This window comes from Orbicella faveolata, unplaced genomic scaffold (assembly GCF_042242905.1).
Source record: "Orbicella faveolata isolate gen_17 unplaced genomic scaffold, um_ofav_v1 contig_25, whole genome shotgun sequence".
Lineage (NCBI taxonomy): Eukaryota > Metazoa > Cnidaria > Anthozoa > Scleractinia > Merulinidae > Orbicella > Orbicella faveolata.
Genome location: NW_028301553.1, coordinates 31,635,001 through 31,654,492, shown reverse-complemented (window position 1 = coordinate 31,654,492; position 19,492 = coordinate 31,635,001). Strand labels below are relative to the sequence as shown.

The window sequence follows — 19,492 nt, the reverse complement described above, 5'->3', positions numbered from 1 at the left end:
GGAATGTACATATCGAACATATTTTCAAAAAAACTGCCTCCTGCATTGGCATCTTGAAGAGAAGCAGGTCTTTTGTTTCTTTTGAAACGCTCCTATAAATCTATAATGCTTTAGTGTAACCTCATTTCGATTACTGTGGTGTCGTATGGGAAAATTCCAATAAATCTCTTTCCATTAAACTACAAAAACTACAGAATCGCGCTGCGCGAACTTTGACCTCTTCTTCATATGATGCCAATGCGGATGATCTCTTTGCTAGACTTGGCTGGCAAAAATTTAATCTTCAACGGGAATTAAAAGCAGCCACTATGGTCTATAAATCACTTAATGGTCTCGCCCTGATTATCTGAAATCAATGTTTACTGATCGGAGTGCGATATCTACCTATTCTCTTGAGGGATTGTGAGGGCAAACTAGCTCTTCCACTACCCCGAACCAAATTTCTAAAAAAAAAAAAACGGTTTCAGTTATAGTGGTGTAGTGCTGTGGAACACCTTACCTACCAATCTACGGCAAGCACAAACTCTTGATCGTTTTAAATCCGGCCGCAGGGGTTTCCTTTTTGATAATGAATAAGTTAATTAATCACACGGCATTCATGGAGAGCAGGCATTTTGTTATTGATTTTATTTTTGTTGTTATTAGATTTAATTAGTAGTAGATTAGTATCTTAACAATATAATTAATCCAATTTTAGTATTTACTTTAAGTCCTGATGTTTTTACTCGTGTATAAATAAAAGTTAAAAGAAATTTTATCAAATCACAATTTACGACCTTCTAAAATTTGTAAGATGGAACGAGAAGCCAAAAAGTTTACGTTCGAGGACTCTAAATGGGTTGTTTTAACACACGCTATCACGTCCATGAGGCAGTTAAGGCAGCCATGTTGTATTGAGCTTTTCAACATACAGCGTACTCATCAATCATAGCAACTAAGATACTGTAGTCTCACTAAAACATATTTTCGCGCTCCAATTTCGAGGCTCGCTGGAACAAAACTGCCATAGTCCTGCTGAAAGGTAAAAGGTAAAGTCTGTATACGAGCCAAGTGGCCCATCAGGCCGGAGCTTATCCCGGTTTCTGTAGCATGAAGCGACTGGGAGTATTTCTACTCCCCCCTGGATGGGATGCTAGCCCATCGCAGGGTTACCCCCAGCATTAAGTTCGCCGGTACCCATTTATACACCTAGGTGGAGAGAGGCGTTGTGAGAGTAAAGTGTCTTGCCCAAGAACACAACACAATGTCCCCGGCCAGGGCTCGAACCCGGACCGCTCGATCCGGAGACGAGCGCACTAACCATGAGGCCACCGCGCCTCCTCGAAGCAGACGTAAAATCAATCTTCAATTCTGGTTTAGGGTTTCAATCACCACGTGAGACTTGAGAGCAGAAAAGAACCTCTCCACTCCATCTCCAGATGAATCTAATCAGGTGAAAATTTGAAATTTGAAATTTGAGTCCTGCTAAAAAATCTGCCATAAAAACCACGAAACAATATGTTATCCAAAGTTGCTTGACATAGTTAACAGTCACATTGGATCAGTCATTGATAATGTTAAGAAGGTTATAAACACGGAGCTGGCTTGGAGGTTTAAATTATAATGTTTAAATTGCAATCTGTATAAACCGTTAGCTTAAGATAACTGTCAGGGAAGACTTTAAAGAGCACTTTCCGGGATGAAATGGATGTAAACGAACAATGTTAAGGGAAAATATCACTTTATCATCATTTTTTCATCCTCGCAAAGTTGAATAACGTTCCAAGAAGGAATCTGCACAATCCCTTAGTTGAAGATACAGCTGTAAGTGTTAAGAACGATTATAATAATCGCTGTCAGTTTGCAGAATGCCATGCTTGTAAACAAACAACGTTAATTGAAAATACACATTGTGACTTGATTAGCCTTGACAAGTTCAATAATTTTGTAAAAGGGATAAAATATACCTCGTTTTTTGTGATCTGGAGATTAAAGTGTAATGTTGCATTTATTAAAGATGCCTTGTTTACAAAAACCAACTTTTGTTTCTTTAACAAATTACTATGCTAAGGTTAACACTCCATTAATTAAAACTCAAGCCTCATGGCTACCCCGAAACAAGAATATTACCAGTCCAACTAGAAATAATAGGAAACTGAAAACTGCTTCTAAAAAGTGTTGAAATAATGTAATGACTGCTAACACTTTTAGCATGTTTCAAAAACAATATCATTTTTCTACTTTAACAAAAAGTGCGACACAGCTTTCTCTACACCTTAATTCCTTGGACACCTTACTACACCTTCTAAGGCAACCTATCGCCTTTGACAGAACCTTTGGCGAGCTGAGTGCCAGCTTTTGGCTTTGCATAACACAACACCTCGTCACGCAACGGTACGGCACGGGCAGGGCAGGGCAGGGCAAGGCACGGCACGGCACGGTAATTAAAAATTCTTTTGTATGTATAAAAATAATTCAGAAGAATTTTTGCTCTCAAATGAGGTTGATTGGGCTAATTTAAATGCATACAAAAGAATTTTAAATTGGCCGCCATTTATGAATAGGGTCTATAGCAGTATAGCACTTGCATTTGTGAGATGGTTTGGTTACCAAACGTGAGCTATAATTGATCAATGGTTTCAAAATTCACCCATCGACCAATCATAACTCACATTGGTTACTCTAACCATCCCGGAGATCCAAGTGTCAAAAGCGGACCTTTAATTTTCCCAACGTTTCTGTCAACTGCAATTAGGAAGGTTTAGAAGTTCACGAAAATGGAACAACAATGTGTGATCCCAGATGATGCCCATTCCCCCCTGCCCCTCCCGCCACCTGCCTGCCCACCCTCTGAGTAATTTAGGTTTTGTTTATCACCCAAGTTCGCAACAATAATGATATCTATTCGAACTCAACCCCCTGCAATTTGGAACAGCACCAATACTTCAAAACCAAAGAGCTTAATGCAAATTGGCCGCTACATGGGTCTCCACATTAAACCTCCACATTAAAGGCTGTTGTTTGGGGGATTAGCCAACGAGCGCAGGTACTCCGTGTCAACATCGAAATGCACTAACACACATTAAAATGACGTTTAGCATGCTCCATTCACAACTTCTTTCTTTTCCTTTGTCCGTCTATTTTAAAAATCACTGTTCCTGTCTTCTTTAAGACGCTTTTTCGACTACAGTCACTTTCAGTGTTACTATCCTCTAAGGTTTACAAGCACTGGTTATAGGTGATTTTAATATCATTTCAGAGCTGAACAAAGCGTTTCCAGCCATCTGATTGGTTTAGCGTGTGTATATCGAGTTATGGATGCACGTGGGAAGTTTGGAGAGCACGAAAGAAGCGTAAGAGTTGCTTGAGGCGATGGCCCAGGGCAACTCTAGCTCCTTGAGTGCTCTCCAAACTTCCCTAGTTGTGACCACACCTCTATTTCAACAATTTAAAATTATCGGGATTTTTCTCATTGATCATTCTTCCGGTTAGAACCAAGTGTCCTCTATATCTCTTGGCAACTCATGATCATTACCAGCCAAGCCCTCCCTGCAATTTGCGCTTTCCTCATTTTTCTCACTGTGAGAATCAGCCATTTTATCACTCTTCCTGGCTTTTGGCGTTAGATTGGTTTCGTCTTCTGTAAGGTCAAAGGTAACCAGTCCGCTGTCCTTTAAAGTGTTGGACACCGACGGCGTGTTGATTTTACCAGTTGACAGTTGTTGCCTCAGAATGTTTCTCCCAGCTAATCCGCGTATTTCGCTCTGCAATTCAGTAAGAGGAAGGACCATAGCAAGGCAACAAGAAAAAGACCATCGTGGATTTTTCCGCCATTCTTTTATGTAGCAGTAAATGTATACAAAGTACTGACCTGCAAAAAAAAGATAAAAAACATTAGTTTCATGTCAAAATGTCACAATCATTCAATTTGTTTCCTCGCAAATAGACCACAAGCAGTCTTTTCGAAGAATTCTTTGCGGGAGTAGACGTTAATTAAGCAAATCGTCAGGGCCAGCTGATACCAGCCTAGTGCTGGAAGGGCTGTCAGTCGGGAGGTTGTCACAGCTGTTACTGATGCAAAGATAGAAGGCCAACAAGAACAATGGAAACAATAGCAAACCACTGAGGCTCAGTTTATTTCACTCATACTAAAACGCCTGTGGGCTTCTAGAGGAGATGAGTGGTAGCCACTAATTATCCTCATTCAGAAAGATGAGGTGTGGGGTGGGCAGAAAGGGCCTGGGATAAAACAATCGTTCATAACTTTTCCAATATTTAGTAACAGCTTCCAAACTTTGCAACTTTGGATGAAATTTATCTGAGAACAAATTATTTGATATTTTCCGTTCTCGGAACGTGATGATTCCATAGAACTTCATTTTACAGGCATGCTTTAAGGAATATTCTTGACTTTGTTAAAAAAGAGCTTTTATTGATTTTTTTAAATTTCACTGAAATTGAAAACTGACGTCTTAGAAAAAAAAAAAAAGAAATCGGTTGATACAAAATTGCGGCTTCTTGAAAATCCTGGTATCGTCATACCATCTTCTTGACATCAAAGGAAACATGTTTGGACATAAAGCCCCGAATGAGTAGGGTAAAATAGCAGTAAGGAGTACTTCAGACTATTTCCTCTTAGTATTCCTAAACTAGATCTCCTATTCCTCTGCACTGTAAAAGGAGCTCGAGATGTTTCACTGTTTTTTTTTTTTTCAGATATGTTTCATTCACCTCGACGGAAATTTAGTATGGCTGAATGTTATCGTCTGACCTTTTTAATTCTTGATCAGTCTAGACCATTCATTCTTTTTTCGATTCTCTAGCGTTTGTGAATCTTTTTTTGTCAGTTTCTAGTTTAATGTTTGACCTTAAAAGAGGAAATAGTTACTATACAATTAGACACGTTCAGACAATTGATCCACGATTTTCGTTTGTTCACTTTTGCCGACTATTCAGCCGTAATTCAGGGGGTTGTTTCACGGGTTAAAAAAACGTCACTCAAAAGGCAAGCTGAAATATTTGTTGTAAATAAATAGGTCATTTAGTCACTAGATAATATATGAGTCAGCAATTACCCACGAGAAGGCCGATCACTAAAGAATTAGCTCCAATCACAAGTACGTTGAACATGATGCTGTCCACGTACGGGTCAATGGTGGCTGGTATTCTCTCCTTCGGAATTTTACTGACAGCTCCAATGCCTAAATTAACGAACGTGACAGCCAGAGATGTCAACATTAACTTGTTCTCGAATGGATCCACCATAGGGCTGATGTAGGCGAACAACATTCCATAAAGTCCTGAGAGAACACAAGCTAATCCAACATAGGCCCTGCTCTCTCCGCCTACAAGGATCAAACCAGATGTCAAAACAACCTTGCGAATCGTCTCAATTAATTCCCAATACCATGAGCGGGAATTATAGTTTTCAAAGAGGAATCGCAATCCTTTAATAATTCCCGTGGCTTGGTCTTGAGGCTCCAAAGCTTCATTCTCGGTTTGGATTACATTTCCGTGAGACACCTTACGTTGTTTCCAAAGAGTTATCAGTGATGCAGTTGGCAGGATAATGATGTAAAACACAGCGCAGAATGCAACGATGACCAAACGGTTGTACTCTTGACCTTCACATTTTACGTTGTAGTCCGCTTTTAGGTAAACGTCGCATGTTTCCTTTTCTTCGTCGAGGCAAAGTGTGCGACAAGCAAGTGGAAGCACTTGTGCTGTCTTTAAGCACGTACTGAGGTATGTCACGTAGAGGAAGAAAAACAAGCTCCGGTAAATCAGTTCTTTGGCTTGGGCAGCTTTTTTCTCTTTCTGTTCTTTGTTTAAAGTGCTTCGCAGCAAAAATATTTTTCTGAGTAGATAAGCAAGGACAGACAGAAAGATGGCAGCAGCATTCATTGCGAGTATGGCAAACAAGCTTCCAAAAGCATTCATTTTCACATTGGGCAAGAGACAGTGGATTGGTGCTATCTGGAAAACACTCAGTTGCAAAGTCTCGGAATATTTTCCAATAAGCGCAAGAGAGTCTGGCCATTTAATGTACGAGAATGTTTCCAGAACTCCATTTGTGACTTGGTAGAAGCCAATGACAATTTTTAACCTGCCTAGAATGATATCCACTGAGGAACGTCCTTCTCTTTTCTTGCTTTTCTTTTTGCCTGTCCAAACTAAAACTGCAATGACTATTACAAGTACTGTCGCTATGACTGACAGCTGGACAATCATCCACTTCTTGGTTGGACACCGTTGGCATGTTTGCAATTGTTTGTAGTAACCAGCACTGCATACCTCACATAATGGACCTTGGTAGCCTGTGGCACAGATGGAATCTAGACCTCCCATACACGACTCCTCCCTTGGGCATTTGTGTGGCGTAGGCAAGGTGTGTGGGAACTCATTGATTGAATGATAAGTTATCGAGAAGTTGATGCTTTTACCAGGACTATAGGTGGTACTATCGAGACTCTCCGTAAAATCTTCATAAAGGTGTTTGTATGTTTCATTTTTCCATTTCCACCAATAACCAGTCTTGAGAGATACATAGTCGTTTTCACAGTTTAATCCAGCTTGATTGCAAGGTTCGCAACCTTCAAACCGATGAGTACGGTGAAATCCATCTAAACATTTACAAGCGCGATACCCAGCAAATGTGTTGGTATCGGTTCCTGTTAAAAGAAAAGACGAACCAAAATATCGTGAGATAAAATACTACATATCCTGGCCCCTTAGTTTAGTTGGTCAAGAGGCACGTTTGCAGATAACAGTTCTCTATTCATTCATTACCTTGTGGACAAGCAATGCAGTCTCGTGCCCTCACTCCCGGTGTTTTATCATAGGGGACGAAAGTGCCATTGGGACACTTCAGGCAACTGTCGTTAACAAAAGCTTTAGTGTCAGAGTAAAAGCCACCTATAAGTAATGTCAGTATTGCAAATTAGTATTGTAAATAATGTGCGATTTTTTTATTTATAAAAGCCACCTGTGACAAAAAGATAAACGCAGCCGACAAAAAGACAAAAAGATAAACGCAGCGTTAATGCAGACTGGAGTGACATTTTATGGGACAATCCGCTTACTGGCGGATATGGGACGCCCAATTGGCCTCCTTACAGCAGGGCGCGAAAACAAATGACATCATCACCTAGCATGTGCATACGAAATTGCTTTGGTTTTACAATCAAAAGAAAAAGCAAACAAAGAAACAAACAAGCATTAAAGAACTAAAACAAAATCTGAACAACAACGAAAACAACAAAAACAAGGTAAAAAATGTAATATATGCCTGTACAGACGGTTTTTGATTTTGGTATTTAAGTAGCGCTGATGGGTTAAAATATTGCTACCTGCAGAACAGTTCAAGCACTGAAGTTTCTCAAGGTCGCTGACAGATGAATCGACAAACGTCCCCAGTGGACATGGGTATACAAGTCGCTTGTTTTCACCTTTGACTTTTCTGGCAAATCCAGCTTGAGCAAAAGTCTTGAATAATGCATCACCCACTAAACCGCTTTCTGAGATTTGGATGTAGTCTGTGTCACCTTGCCCTAGTCCACTAAACTCGAACACAGAAACACATTAATATAAGTGTGTGAGAAGTCCTCTTGAAAATGTACAAGTAAATGCAGCCAACTCAAAGATCTAAACGAAATTTACATACAGGTGAATTATGCAACGTTCGGTATGATCTGCCCCCATTAATTTCAGGGTGCCAATTTTCCCTTCGTCTATGCTTCTGCGAAATACAAAGACCACTGTTTTTTATAATAATAAATGAACATTAAATTCGTTATTAACATTGACACTACAGAGTATTTAGCTTTAAAAAGACTAATTGGGGACACTATTTACACATTTTATCCTAGCTACATAAAATTAAAATTATTTACAATTTAATTAATATAGAATATAGAATATTATATACAATGTTTACAGTATACGGTTTTAGGTATAGAATATATTTTTAAACTGTTTACACAAGTTAGGAATCTTTTTCAGTCTTTAATAGGATAGACTTTTTCTTATTCGAGAAGCATGACCCCCTATTACAATACAGATTAAGGGAAAGTTTCACAGCGACGTTTGATTTGAAATTTCCTGACAAATTCGTTTAAGTTACACTTGGTACTGAGTTTTTAACAATGTGCCAAATAGTAGACAGTAATTGAATTTGGATAGTTTGTTGTCATTTCCATTATGCACCACTCCAAAAAGTTTCTCTACCACTGTTGGTTAGGATTTTGAATTGTTTGTTTTATTAAACCAGGAAATTACTTTACCAAAGAATGACGAGGACGCTTCACAATGACCACAGGATACAGAATGGAGTCGGATTAATTACAAAACAGTTACTACTTGTTTCGATAGACCAATTTCGATAGATTAAAATTCAGCCTCAAACAATAGGGCTCCGAGGAATAATTACAAAGTTTGTGGGGTTTACTTCCCAGAACCTCGTGCTGAGGTCTATTGTTTTAGGCTGAATTTTAATATATCGAAATTGGTCTTTTGTGTAAGTATATAACTCTTTCGTGATGATTATGAAGTAGTTTGTAGTTGAATTCTCTAAGTTTGTTTTCTTTGCATGTTTTCCTTATCTTAGTGAAGGCCAGACTCAAGTTAAAATTTTCCAGGTTAAGATCTTTTTACCATCTCTTTTGGCTGGTGCGTTCGATTTTGGTCGCATTAATTTTTAGCTCTTATTAACCGAGCAGGAGGTCTGTATGGGAGAATATTGACGGAGGTCGTGAGTACAGACCGAACGCAGTGAGGTCTGTACAAACGACCGAGGTCAAGATTCTTCCATACAGACCGACTAAGCTCGATCAGACCGACTAAGCTCGGTTAATAAGATGTTTATTATATGGCAAACAAGAACAATTTAATTCGTTTAATGAAACTGGTTTGTATTGGCTGGCATTTTAGTTTACGAACGGCGATGAGCTGAACTTTATTCTGGCAAAGTTTGCTTGTCCTTTTTACCTTTACCAATTTCCAACTCTTTAACTTTACCAATTTACTTTTTTCAGCTCTTACCAATTTCCAACTTAAGATCAAAGAAGCCCTTCATATTGAATGGGAACGACCCGCATTGAATAAACAACTCAAACATGTTAATTTAACACTCTTACTTCAATTACTATTTGTAATCAGCTTTTTTCACAGATTTGTACTCGCACCTTTTTATTCTCCCACTCCGTTGTATCCCTTAAGTATTATGTAACTTTTTCACTTACTCGTAACTATTATTCTACAATTTGTAATTAACAGCTACTTGTTATCTACTTTATATATAGTCGCTCACTTGTAAACATCCTTTAACTGAAGATGAATACTGAGTATCCGAAACATGTCTTGCAAATTTAAACGGTGTGTCGTCTTCTTTAAATGTTTGATTCCAATCTTACTGCTACGAAAATTTGGCAATATTATTTATCGACTCTAACAATGGAGTTCGAAAAATACGGGATGATGTTAGGCCAAGGGAAACGGAAATCGGCTCGAAATAGCGAGAGTTCAAAAGAACCAAGTTCGAAATGGACGACAGTATATGACTGAAAAAGAAAAAAAAAAAACAAGGGTAAATTGAAGGTAAATGGGTTTCAGTTCGAAATAACGAGGAATTCGAAATTTGCAAGTTCGAATTAGTGATGTCCAACTGTAGAAAGCTTGGTTTTGGCTTGGCGACTCTTGACTAAAAACCGCTGCAACTCAAAAGGTACATCCTGTAAAATGCACACTGATAAAATAATCCACGAGAGCTGCAGGAAGTTTCACTAGGAATTCTCAAAACTGTCTTTATGCTTACAACTGTATTTTGTGTTGTTCTGCCTATTTTGAAGCTAACGGCATCGTGGTGACCTCGCGTAATTTTTAACTTTTCAGAAGTCGAGAACTCGGTCTATTTATCTATAGCTTGTATAACTATTTTAACAATGATTGTGTTTAGGAAAGCTTTGTTGAATACTTACATAACTGGAGTTAGAACAATAGTAGCGTTAAGAGATTGAAGACTAACATCCTTTAGATCTGTTCGTATCATATATCTATGGATAAAAAGAAAGAAAGGAAACAAAAAGCTAGTAAATATAAAACAAAAGTGTAAATTATCACACAAACAAAATATATAGGAGGTAAAATTTGCATCGCGCCTTATCGCTACGCGACTGTACCCAATACGAAATTATATTAATTTCCCAACCAATAGTCAACCGAGAGTGAGGTCTTACCCAGAAAATCGCAACCTCGGCCTTGCCGTATTGACCTCGCTATCACTCGGTCAATACGGCAAGGTCTCGGTTTGAGATTTTCCCATAAAGACATCACTCTCGGTTAATAAGCAGTTTATTATATGACCTATAAAAACAACAAAACACAAAACAATCCAAGAAAAGTCACCCAGTAATACGTGCACTTACAGTGTATGCTTTCATCGTCTCCAGCCGCACAAATCAGGTGAACTAACGCGTAATTCAAAAATTTCTACATTTTCTTTGTTCATCGACGACAAACAACGTTGGAATGTGGTTATGTCACCAACTGCTTTCTTTCCCGTTTTTTTACATTGTTGCTCTTGGACGAAAGTTTCCCTTTCCTCTTGGCTGTTTCCTTCGTCCTGTCCGGCACAAACTCGTTCATAATTTGACACCGTGAATTCGCTGTTCTCTTAAAATTGTAAGTTCATCACTGTAATAAAATTCACTCTCAGTGTTCGATCATCGTTTTCAGCCGCTCAATTTTCAGAAAAAAAAATATATATATATTTTTAAAATATCCTTTCGCTTTGTTTTTGCAGGCTCGTAATCGGCCCGTGGGCATTCTCAGAGATAAATGCCCTAGAATTAGCCAATCATAGCGCGCGTTATATCGGCTACAAACAAAAGTCATAAAACAAAATATGGTATGGCATTTACTTTATGCTTTTCTAACGGGGAGACGCTCCCCATTAAATCTAACTTGACCAGTGATATGTGGCACTTAAATAATCATCCTTATGATACATAGCAGACACTAGACGACATTGAAAAGAGCTTAGAGTACGGTTTGGGTTAGTCATAAACACCGCCGCACTATAGATAACCCTAACACCAAATCTAAACGTATCACAGCCACCGCACATTTCCTTTCCTCTCCTAACTACACTGCTAACAACACGCAATTAATCCCAATCGAAAAATTATTTTCCAAAAGACACTCAATCGGTTAGGTTAGCAAAGGTGTGTTTTTTTAAATTTTAAAAGTTAAGGGAGAACAATGGACCTTTTTACCGATGTCACGCTCTTCTGCCTTTTTCGTTCAAACAAAAAATAAACCTCACCACTCCATGTATCATTATTTTATTTAACCTTATCTTTAATGTACGCTGCCAATCAGTTTAGTGGATGTATTTCAAGTGTTACGGAAATACCTTGATTATTAAAGAAACATCTCTACCATCTTAAAAAGATTATAATTAATATAAGTTGTGTCGGTCTTTGTTTTTATATTCTTTGAAGCTCCTTCTATTCTCATTCTGTTTGCTATACTTAAGCAATAACAATCAATTTTCCTATCTCTATTCCCGGTTCTCCATTTTCCATTCCTCATTCTCCATTTCCTATTCCCCATTTTACATTTTTCTTTTTCCAATTACTCATTCCTAATTTCCTTTTCCCATTCCCCATTCATCATTCTCCATTGCTTATTCTCCACTCTCCATTCTCCGTTCACCATTCGCCATTTCTCATTCCTCATACCCAGTCCCTCATTCCCCGCTCTCCTTTTCCCATTCCTGATAAAGGGTGAGTTTCTTTATCTTTGTCTTAGAAGCTGTAGGGCAAAGCAGCGTTTCACGCGCCACTTCCCTGAGCGAGCACAATCGTTTGATAGTACGTCTATGCGCATTCTATCGCCTGAAAGTGTCTGCGCAAGATCGTACCACTTGATCAATTTTGCCATTGACGACAAAGGAAAGTTTAGCGTTGAACTATAATCACAAAAATAAGCTTTCTTACATAAGCAGCTCTCCAGATGAAGTGATGGTGAAAGCCTGTGATCCAATAGTCTTGATAGGGTTATCCGAAAGCATTCTGCAGAATACATAACAAGAAGCATTTTTTGGCATTATGGAATTATAAATTTATTTAGCAGCTTTGCTTTCAAGCGAACTAAAGACAGGCCTCAGTTATATGAAGTGTTGATAAATTTAATAAAAGATGTAAAGTAACATATTTTTAGGCTCAAAAAAAGACACTTATGGAGCTGACAGCAAAAAAAAGTTATATATAGGTAATCACATGATTTCGTGCGCAACTGGGAATAAATAAGCCAGAATAAATTTTTCAAACGGACTAAAAAAATTGCACGAGTCCATACAAAAAGTAAAAATTGTTGATGACAAAGTGACAAAACTTTTTCTTTAACTGAAGTTTTGTCCACCTGAAAGATCGGCTCAGGCGTTGGGAGGGTTATGTGACCAGGAAACTTTCCAAACTCTACAGATTTCATGGCTTTTTAAAACAGCTATATAGTCTTTGAGGTGTCTGGTTACTTCAAGTATCATGTCAAGTCACGTTGTGTTCTCGTTTAAATGACTTTCAAAATCGATATTATTTAAGGTAGTTTCGTGGAATGTCAAAGCCGAGGAAACTTCGATCAATGCCGGCAATGGAATAAGATCATCTGACCGCGTTATAATTAAATTCGCTGTTATAAAATGCGTTTAGAAAAATTACCCACAATCGACACCAATATGCCGTTTGTCGCTGGCTACCATTACAAACTTCATGACGTCTTCCTGGGAACAGTTACATTTAAGTTCTAATTAAAAAAGCTATGAATCGAATTGGTACAATCAAACCTTGATAAAATTCTAAATTTTCATCGTAACCTATCAAACTTTTTGGATTAACCTAATCATGATTGTTAAGAGTTCCCTGAATGTTACTACCTCCGGAGACTTTTAATTCACCCAAAAAAATTCTTGCACGCCTTGCGTGCCTATGTTCTATCCCTGAAAGTCTAACAAGAATTTTCAAAGATCATCGAGAGTCACTCGAAACAACCGCTGAAGAATTTTGATAGTCATCTCAAGATAGTGGAATACTAGCTTCCAAAGATTTCTTTCTCTCTAGATATTTCAGAAGATGATCCCATAACGCTTATTTTCTTTTTTATTACAGTTTACGGTGAAAATAAAGTGATTACTTAGAACATGGAAACTATAAGTCACTGCAGTTTATGATTATGAGCATGATTCTAGCTTCACTTACATTATTTTCAGTCTTTTTAAGTTCTTGAACGCCTGATCAGGGATGACTTGGAGACGATTCTTACCGAGCAATCTAATAAAATCAAAGTCGAAATATTTCATTGTAAAACTCACATCAATCCTTCAACTATATTGCAACATCTAGCACGTAGGATTAACATCTACCTGCGATAGTAAGGAAGCAATCACTATTACACAGAAAGAATATTATAATATCAGGTGGTATGATATGGTATGGTAGAAAAGTTAGCCCTTAAAGAAGCGTAAAGGTCTGACTGAAATTAAAAGGATTGTGACAGCACAGAATGGTGTAATAATTTGAAAGTTTTTTGACAGGCTAGGCCGCGAAGTAATGTATCAAACACAAGAGACAGTGTTTCATCGGAATATCCAAACACCGAGAAGAGGGTTAAAAATAGGACGCGCAGAGGAATATTTTTTGACTAGATTTGAGGTGTTTGGATAGCCGATGAAACACTGTCTCGAGTGTTTGATATATCTTCTCAATCTAAACAAAAACTAAGGAGTAAACGGAGAAGTAAAATCGTCAAAATCTGTGCTAATTAAGACCGGGTATCCAAACCTCCTTCATGGTCGTGATTCTCTTTGTTCTGACTTGATGAATTATTAATGAGTTTAAGAACATTAGTTGAAATAAAAGAAAGGTGAATTTAGTTATTGAATTGTTCTCGCGCATGTCTCGCGAAACGCATACCCTCACTGCTAAAGGAAAACGGAAGTGAAGTGGATAAAGTTTTCGCTGCCCATATCAATTTTGATCAGTTATGACGTCATGGAACGTAACAAGATGTCTTTAAGTCCGCCGTATTGTATCTGCCATCTTGGATCGGCCACCTTGGATTTCACCGTTTTCTCAGAAAGTTAGAAAATCACTTAAATCGATGAGAAAATAATTCAGTGATTTTGGCATGTCAAAAGGTGATTCTTCTGGAATACTGCTTAAGAAAACTGAAAAAATATCCAATCTTGGATACCCCCTAGCTCTACTCCATCGCCGCAAACATGCGTTTTTTAACAAGGAATTAATTTGGATCAGTACTGAATGTTGATGTTTCGAGGGTGTAACTTTTACCTGATTCGCAGTAACGATACCGAAGGTCGCAATGTGATTAACAAAAAATATTTCTTCTTATCGAAGGAAACATAAGAGCACTGTACTGAAAGAGCAATATTCATAATAGCAAAAAAGGGAAGATTGCAAATGACAGTGAATAAAAAGTGAAATATTGCGACAGCTGAGGGGATATAAGTCTTAAAATGGAGAGTGGAATGGTTTTTTTCAAGTTTCAAAACCTACAGAATAACCTGGCCCAATGTCTTGGAAAATACTCCTCTAGGTAGATATTGTATCTGATTTGACGAAAAGTCTCCGCAAAAGAGGAAATTAAAATAAAATTAGAAATACTTTTCATAACAAAAAAGTCGAGAATTTGTTTTCTTAAAGCATTTATCGTTTGTAAAGTAATTTAACACTTTGAGGTCAGCGTATGAGGATTGGACTGGAAAAATTCAAGGAAAAAGAACGACAAAGGGCAAATGGTTGGACTTTTTAAGACAAGGTAAGCCAGGGCCGAGTTGTTCGAAAGCCGGTTAACAATAACCCAGGATTAAAAGTTTACCGAAGTATTTGTTTTTTGTATAACTCTTTCACTGCTTATTTCTTGTGCAGTTTGAGATTATTCAAACTCTGAACAGAAGGGAAAACAAGTAATGGGGCTTTGAACAACCCGCGCAGGCCCTGCTGATATTTTAAATTTTTGATCCCATGATTGACTTTTTAACCTCAGAGCACGTTTGACTAATTTTGAGTACATGTGTGTATGCAATAGACACATAACACTAGGTAAACGTCTGTTACAGCACTTTGACCATTCTGCCTTGATACATAGGAAGCTACATGTAACTTTGAAATCAACGCAAGCACTCCTTGCCCCCAGACTCCAACCGATCCCTCCGGAATGCTGCTTAAGACTAAACCAGTTACACACCCAACTTAAGCAATTTTGTAATTAAAGCCTGGAAAAAAATTCAGGCTTAAACGGGATTCGAACCCATGACCTTTGCGACACCGGTACTGAGTGCTCTACCAGCTGAGCTATCAAGCCAGCTGGGAGCTGATCACGTTGTGAGTTCGCAATATACCTGTAGATGGTGAAGAATACAAGTGAATATATGAAAGATCATATATTTGAGCTGCGGAGAAAGATATTAAGACTTTAATGAACATCGCAGTTACATACACAACTTAGCGGGTGTGAAATTAAAGCCTATTTAACAATTATTCGCTGGAGGCGAAGTGAACATCGGTGAATATTCACCGAGACGAAGTCGAGGTTAATATTTACCAATGTTCACTGAGCTTGAGGCGAATAATTGTTTTAGTATAATATTCAGAGGTGAATATCAAGGACTACAAAATAACGGACTAAAACATAAAAACACAGACGCAATCCTCCGTAAGAAAAAGGATAGCGACTGGTACATTTACCCATAATTCTTAGCCTACGAAAACTTTAACAACGCTCATAAAAACGTACAGAAAAGTTCTAAAATCTTCAAACCTAGCATACACAATGTCGTTAGCACAGAGACAAATATAGCAAAAATATGGCTTTCCTGTTTTTTTATGGGCTGTGTGAGGTTTGCATGGTATTGCGGTAAAATGTACAGCCGCCATCTTTCTTCCTACGGTGGATTATTCGTGTGCATACACGTATGCAGCCGTAGTTTTAATAATAAGCGTACACGTACATCCATTGTCAATTAATTTACTCATCGAGTTCGGCAGTAGAACGAACGAGCGAAACACTACGAAAAATAAATTCATCCAGTACCTTTGTTTTATCGTTGTTCACTTCATAAACAGTTGTCATCATCGTCTAAAAATGAGTAGCTTTAGTTTGAAGAAAAATTCGGTCCATCGATCTGACCTGCTGGTGATCAACGTAACGACTGTGTTTACGATTTTTAAATGCCTTGAATACGGTTTTTTGTTGTTGTTTTTAAATTGTGGGTCTAAAGGGCGACAGCGTTAAATTTGAAAATTCTCCATCCTTTCAAATATCCTAGACTTGGAGTGATGTCTTTCGAATAAATGAAAATTTCATTTAGCAACTGTCCGCCTTGTTTACTTGCCGAGATGGGCAAAGGTTACGAGCTTAGTAACCAAGCTCTAGTGGGGTGAATATAAAGTCATATGTTGAGCTTTTCGACCAATCAGAATGTCCAATTCTTATATTCACCTCTGGAAATTATGCTAAACGGGTATATTATGAAATCACAACGTGACCAGCTCCCAGTGGCTTGATAGCTCAGCTGGAGGTCATGGGTTCGAATCCCGTTCAGGCTGTATTTTTTCAGGTTTAATCTTCATATCTTTTTCCGTAGTTCAAATGTAGGATCTTTCATATATTCTCTTGCATGAGGTTAAACTCTTAATCTTGACTGGAAAGATCAGGTAGAAAGATATTTTATCAGGGTAATTTCATAACAGAATATCCGTCAACTGTCAAAGAGCGCGAAATTGATGCGTGGACTATAAGACTTTCACGGTTTGGACCGTCGGCCATCAAAGTGATCCTCCCTTCTATTAAACCCCTTGCTAAAGAGACTTACAAATATTCCAAACGTTGTTGGTTGAAAAATATTCCTGCAGGTAGATGTTGAATTTTATTTGAGTCGAGAAACCTGCAATAAAACAAAACATGTTTGAATTATCCAAAGCTTTTCAAAAGCGCTAACTAAGTATACTGTTGATAATCGTAAAACCAAATCAAATAACATTTGATCAATTACGCTATGAACAGGAAGCCACGCAGTTGGCAAATGAACCTGAAATATTTTTGAGGGTCCACATCATCGAAATTTGATAACTTATCGTAGTCAAATTTGCAATTAGTCAATCAGAAGCCGTGTCTACTGATATCCTGCGATATCAAGTCACTGACCTGATATGGTTACGATATCATTTTGACTTGGCCGAATTTGGTTACTGTAATTACTTTTTGGTACGCTTAGGCGGCATATCAGGCACGTTTGGTGTCGCCAGGGGTATTTTGGCTCGACTACGCCAAAATAACAACCATACAACAACAACAACAACAACAACAACAACAACGACAACTTTATTTGTACTCAGCTAGAAATTAGAAATTAGATGAACAAAAATAAGTTAAAATAAAAAGAGTACATGGCTGCCCGAAATAACCTTAATGGGCTAATAATAGCTTGCAATAATGTTTGATTTGATCTTTTTCTTAAAATGTTTGAGTGGCAGAAGCTTAATATCACCACTATTATCATTCCAGATGTTTGCACCTTGATATCTAATGTTAAAGATTCCACAGTTTGTTTTGGTTTTTGGGAGAGCATAAGTCATTCTAGATGAAAGCCTTGTATTGTAGTTATGGGTATCTTTTACCGAAGTGAAAAAAGCTCTCAAAATTTGTAGAAAGAGGATGATTTTGAAATTTGTACATGAAAAGAGCATTGTGAAAAATAACTGCATCTAATAATTTGATATCATTTAATGTTTTAAAAAGTGGACTAGAATGTTCAAGGAATCTAGAAAAGGTAATGATTCTGATGCCTTTCTTTTGTATGAAAAAAAGAGGTTGCAAAGTAGATTTATAAGCTCCATGACTCGTCCAAACTCGCCTGATATGCCGCCGAAGCAGTTATCCGTTTCGTAAACGGTCGATGCCATTTTAATTTCGTGACACTTAAAAATTTTTTTAACTATCAACGAATTTCTACTAAATTAAAGAAAAAAAGAATTTTTAAGTAGCCACCCACGATCGAAGCCTGAATTTCTGTTTCCCAACACCCTGCTATACCACTACACTACCAGGTTGGTCCGCCAAATCTCCGTTAAAAATGGCATCGACTGTTTACGAAACGGAAATCAGCGCCTCCGAAGCGTACCAAATAGGTACGATTAGGTATAATTACTATTTTCTTGAACCTGACCTGATATGGTTACGATCAAGTACTTTTATGGGCCAAAACGTACCTAAAGCAAATGAAACTCACTAACTCTGTAACGAAATAACTACTTAAACTTTTGACTCACACGTGATCAGGTCGTGCACGGAAAATGTGTGCCAGGTGGCGTCAGGCAAATAAAATCTTCGCAGCTTTTTCTACAGTCGAACTTCCGGTTGCGACCACCTCTCCTCGGCGACCCGTTTTTCAAAATACCAAAAGTTCTCAAGTTAAATCACTATATTTGGAACCTCTTGTAACTGACCTCCTCTCGTAAGCGATCGCGACCACTTTCAGAGCCAAAAGTTTGAAATTTTCTTTTGTTTTTAACTTCCCGTAAGCGATCACTTGACAGTTATAGAGCGGAAACTTGATAAGGTGTTGTAACATCATCGCATTTCTGGATAGTACAGAAGACGAAAAATTCTCAGTGAGAAGGACCACAATTTTTTTTTCGAAAATGACTTTTCCTATGAGTAAAACCTTTAAAACATGGGGAGAGAAGATGTCAATTACCATATGCTAATGAGGCAAAATTTTGTCCCAATATGATCTAAGCTCTCGTAAGCGACCACCTCCCGTAAGGAAGCGCTTACGGGAGGTTCGACTGTATTTTTGACCTGAGAGGGATAAAATACACTTGGCCCCTTGGGAAAAATGTGTTTTGGAGAGCACGAGAGAAGCGTAAGAGTTGCTGAGCAACTCTAGCTTCTTGAGTGCTCTCCAAACTTACTAAGTGCATTCAAAATTCGATATACGCACAGCTGAAAGCATGAACCAATTCTTTTATAACATAGCGAAAACAACCTGGGCACACGATCAGTCGAACTCTTAAATAGATTTACTGAAATACATGCCGTAACTACTAGCTATTACAAACGAAGAGCGGGGTGGAGGAAACGTTTAAAAAAGATCTTACGGTCGATTGCAACTGCCGATCAATCAAAATTCAAAGTTTTGACAATAAAACTTCAAAGTTTACCCACCCACTTGGGAACGTTTTGGCGCCACTCCGCAAACACTTGAAGAGAAGCAAAGTCAGCAACGCGTACGGGCATTTTGTCTTTTGCAGTTTTGAAAATCAGAATGAATGATAGGAAATCAATGGAGGAATTTTTGTCGGATGTCGACCATGATCTTTTACAATATGCAGGGAAATTTTAAAGGAAGAAAGGGTTCACCTCAACATTGTTTGCGCGGTATCTAGCAGAAGAAGATCTTCATTTCTCCTGAAGGTCACAAAAGACTAGTCTTGAA

General features: G+C 38.0%; 1 protein-coding gene across 2 annotated transcripts in view; it reads right to left on the bottom strand.

Moving 5' to 3' along the window:
- Positions 1-1,912: 1,912 nt before the first annotated feature.
- LOC149109900 (uncharacterized) overlaps positions 1,913-19,492 on the bottom strand; it is a 35,779-nt gene continuing 18,199 nt past the window's right edge. Inside the window, exons 2-10 of one of the 2 annotated variants that reach the window (XM_089293786.1) lie at positions 16,868-16,939; positions 13,233-13,304; positions 11,976-12,050; positions 9,954-10,028; positions 7,643-7,717; positions 7,329-7,537; positions 6,769-6,894; positions 5,055-6,650; positions 1,913-3,850 (exon numbers count right to left, since the gene is read on the bottom strand). In XM_089293786.1, the coding sequence (XP_089149912.1) occupies positions 3,468-3,850; positions 5,055-6,650; positions 6,769-6,894; positions 7,329-7,537; positions 7,643-7,717; positions 9,954-10,028; positions 11,976-12,049 (2,538 nt within the window). In that variant the 5' untranslated portion in view covers position 12,050; positions 13,233-13,304; positions 16,868-16,939 and the 3' untranslated portion in view covers positions 1,913-3,467. Of the gene's footprint in view, positions 3,851-5,054; positions 6,651-6,768; positions 6,895-7,328; positions 7,538-7,642; positions 7,718-9,953; positions 10,029-11,975; positions 12,051-13,232; positions 13,386-16,867; positions 16,940-19,492 lie in introns of those variants that run through there. The other variant, XM_089293785.1, reaches the window with a different exon arrangement.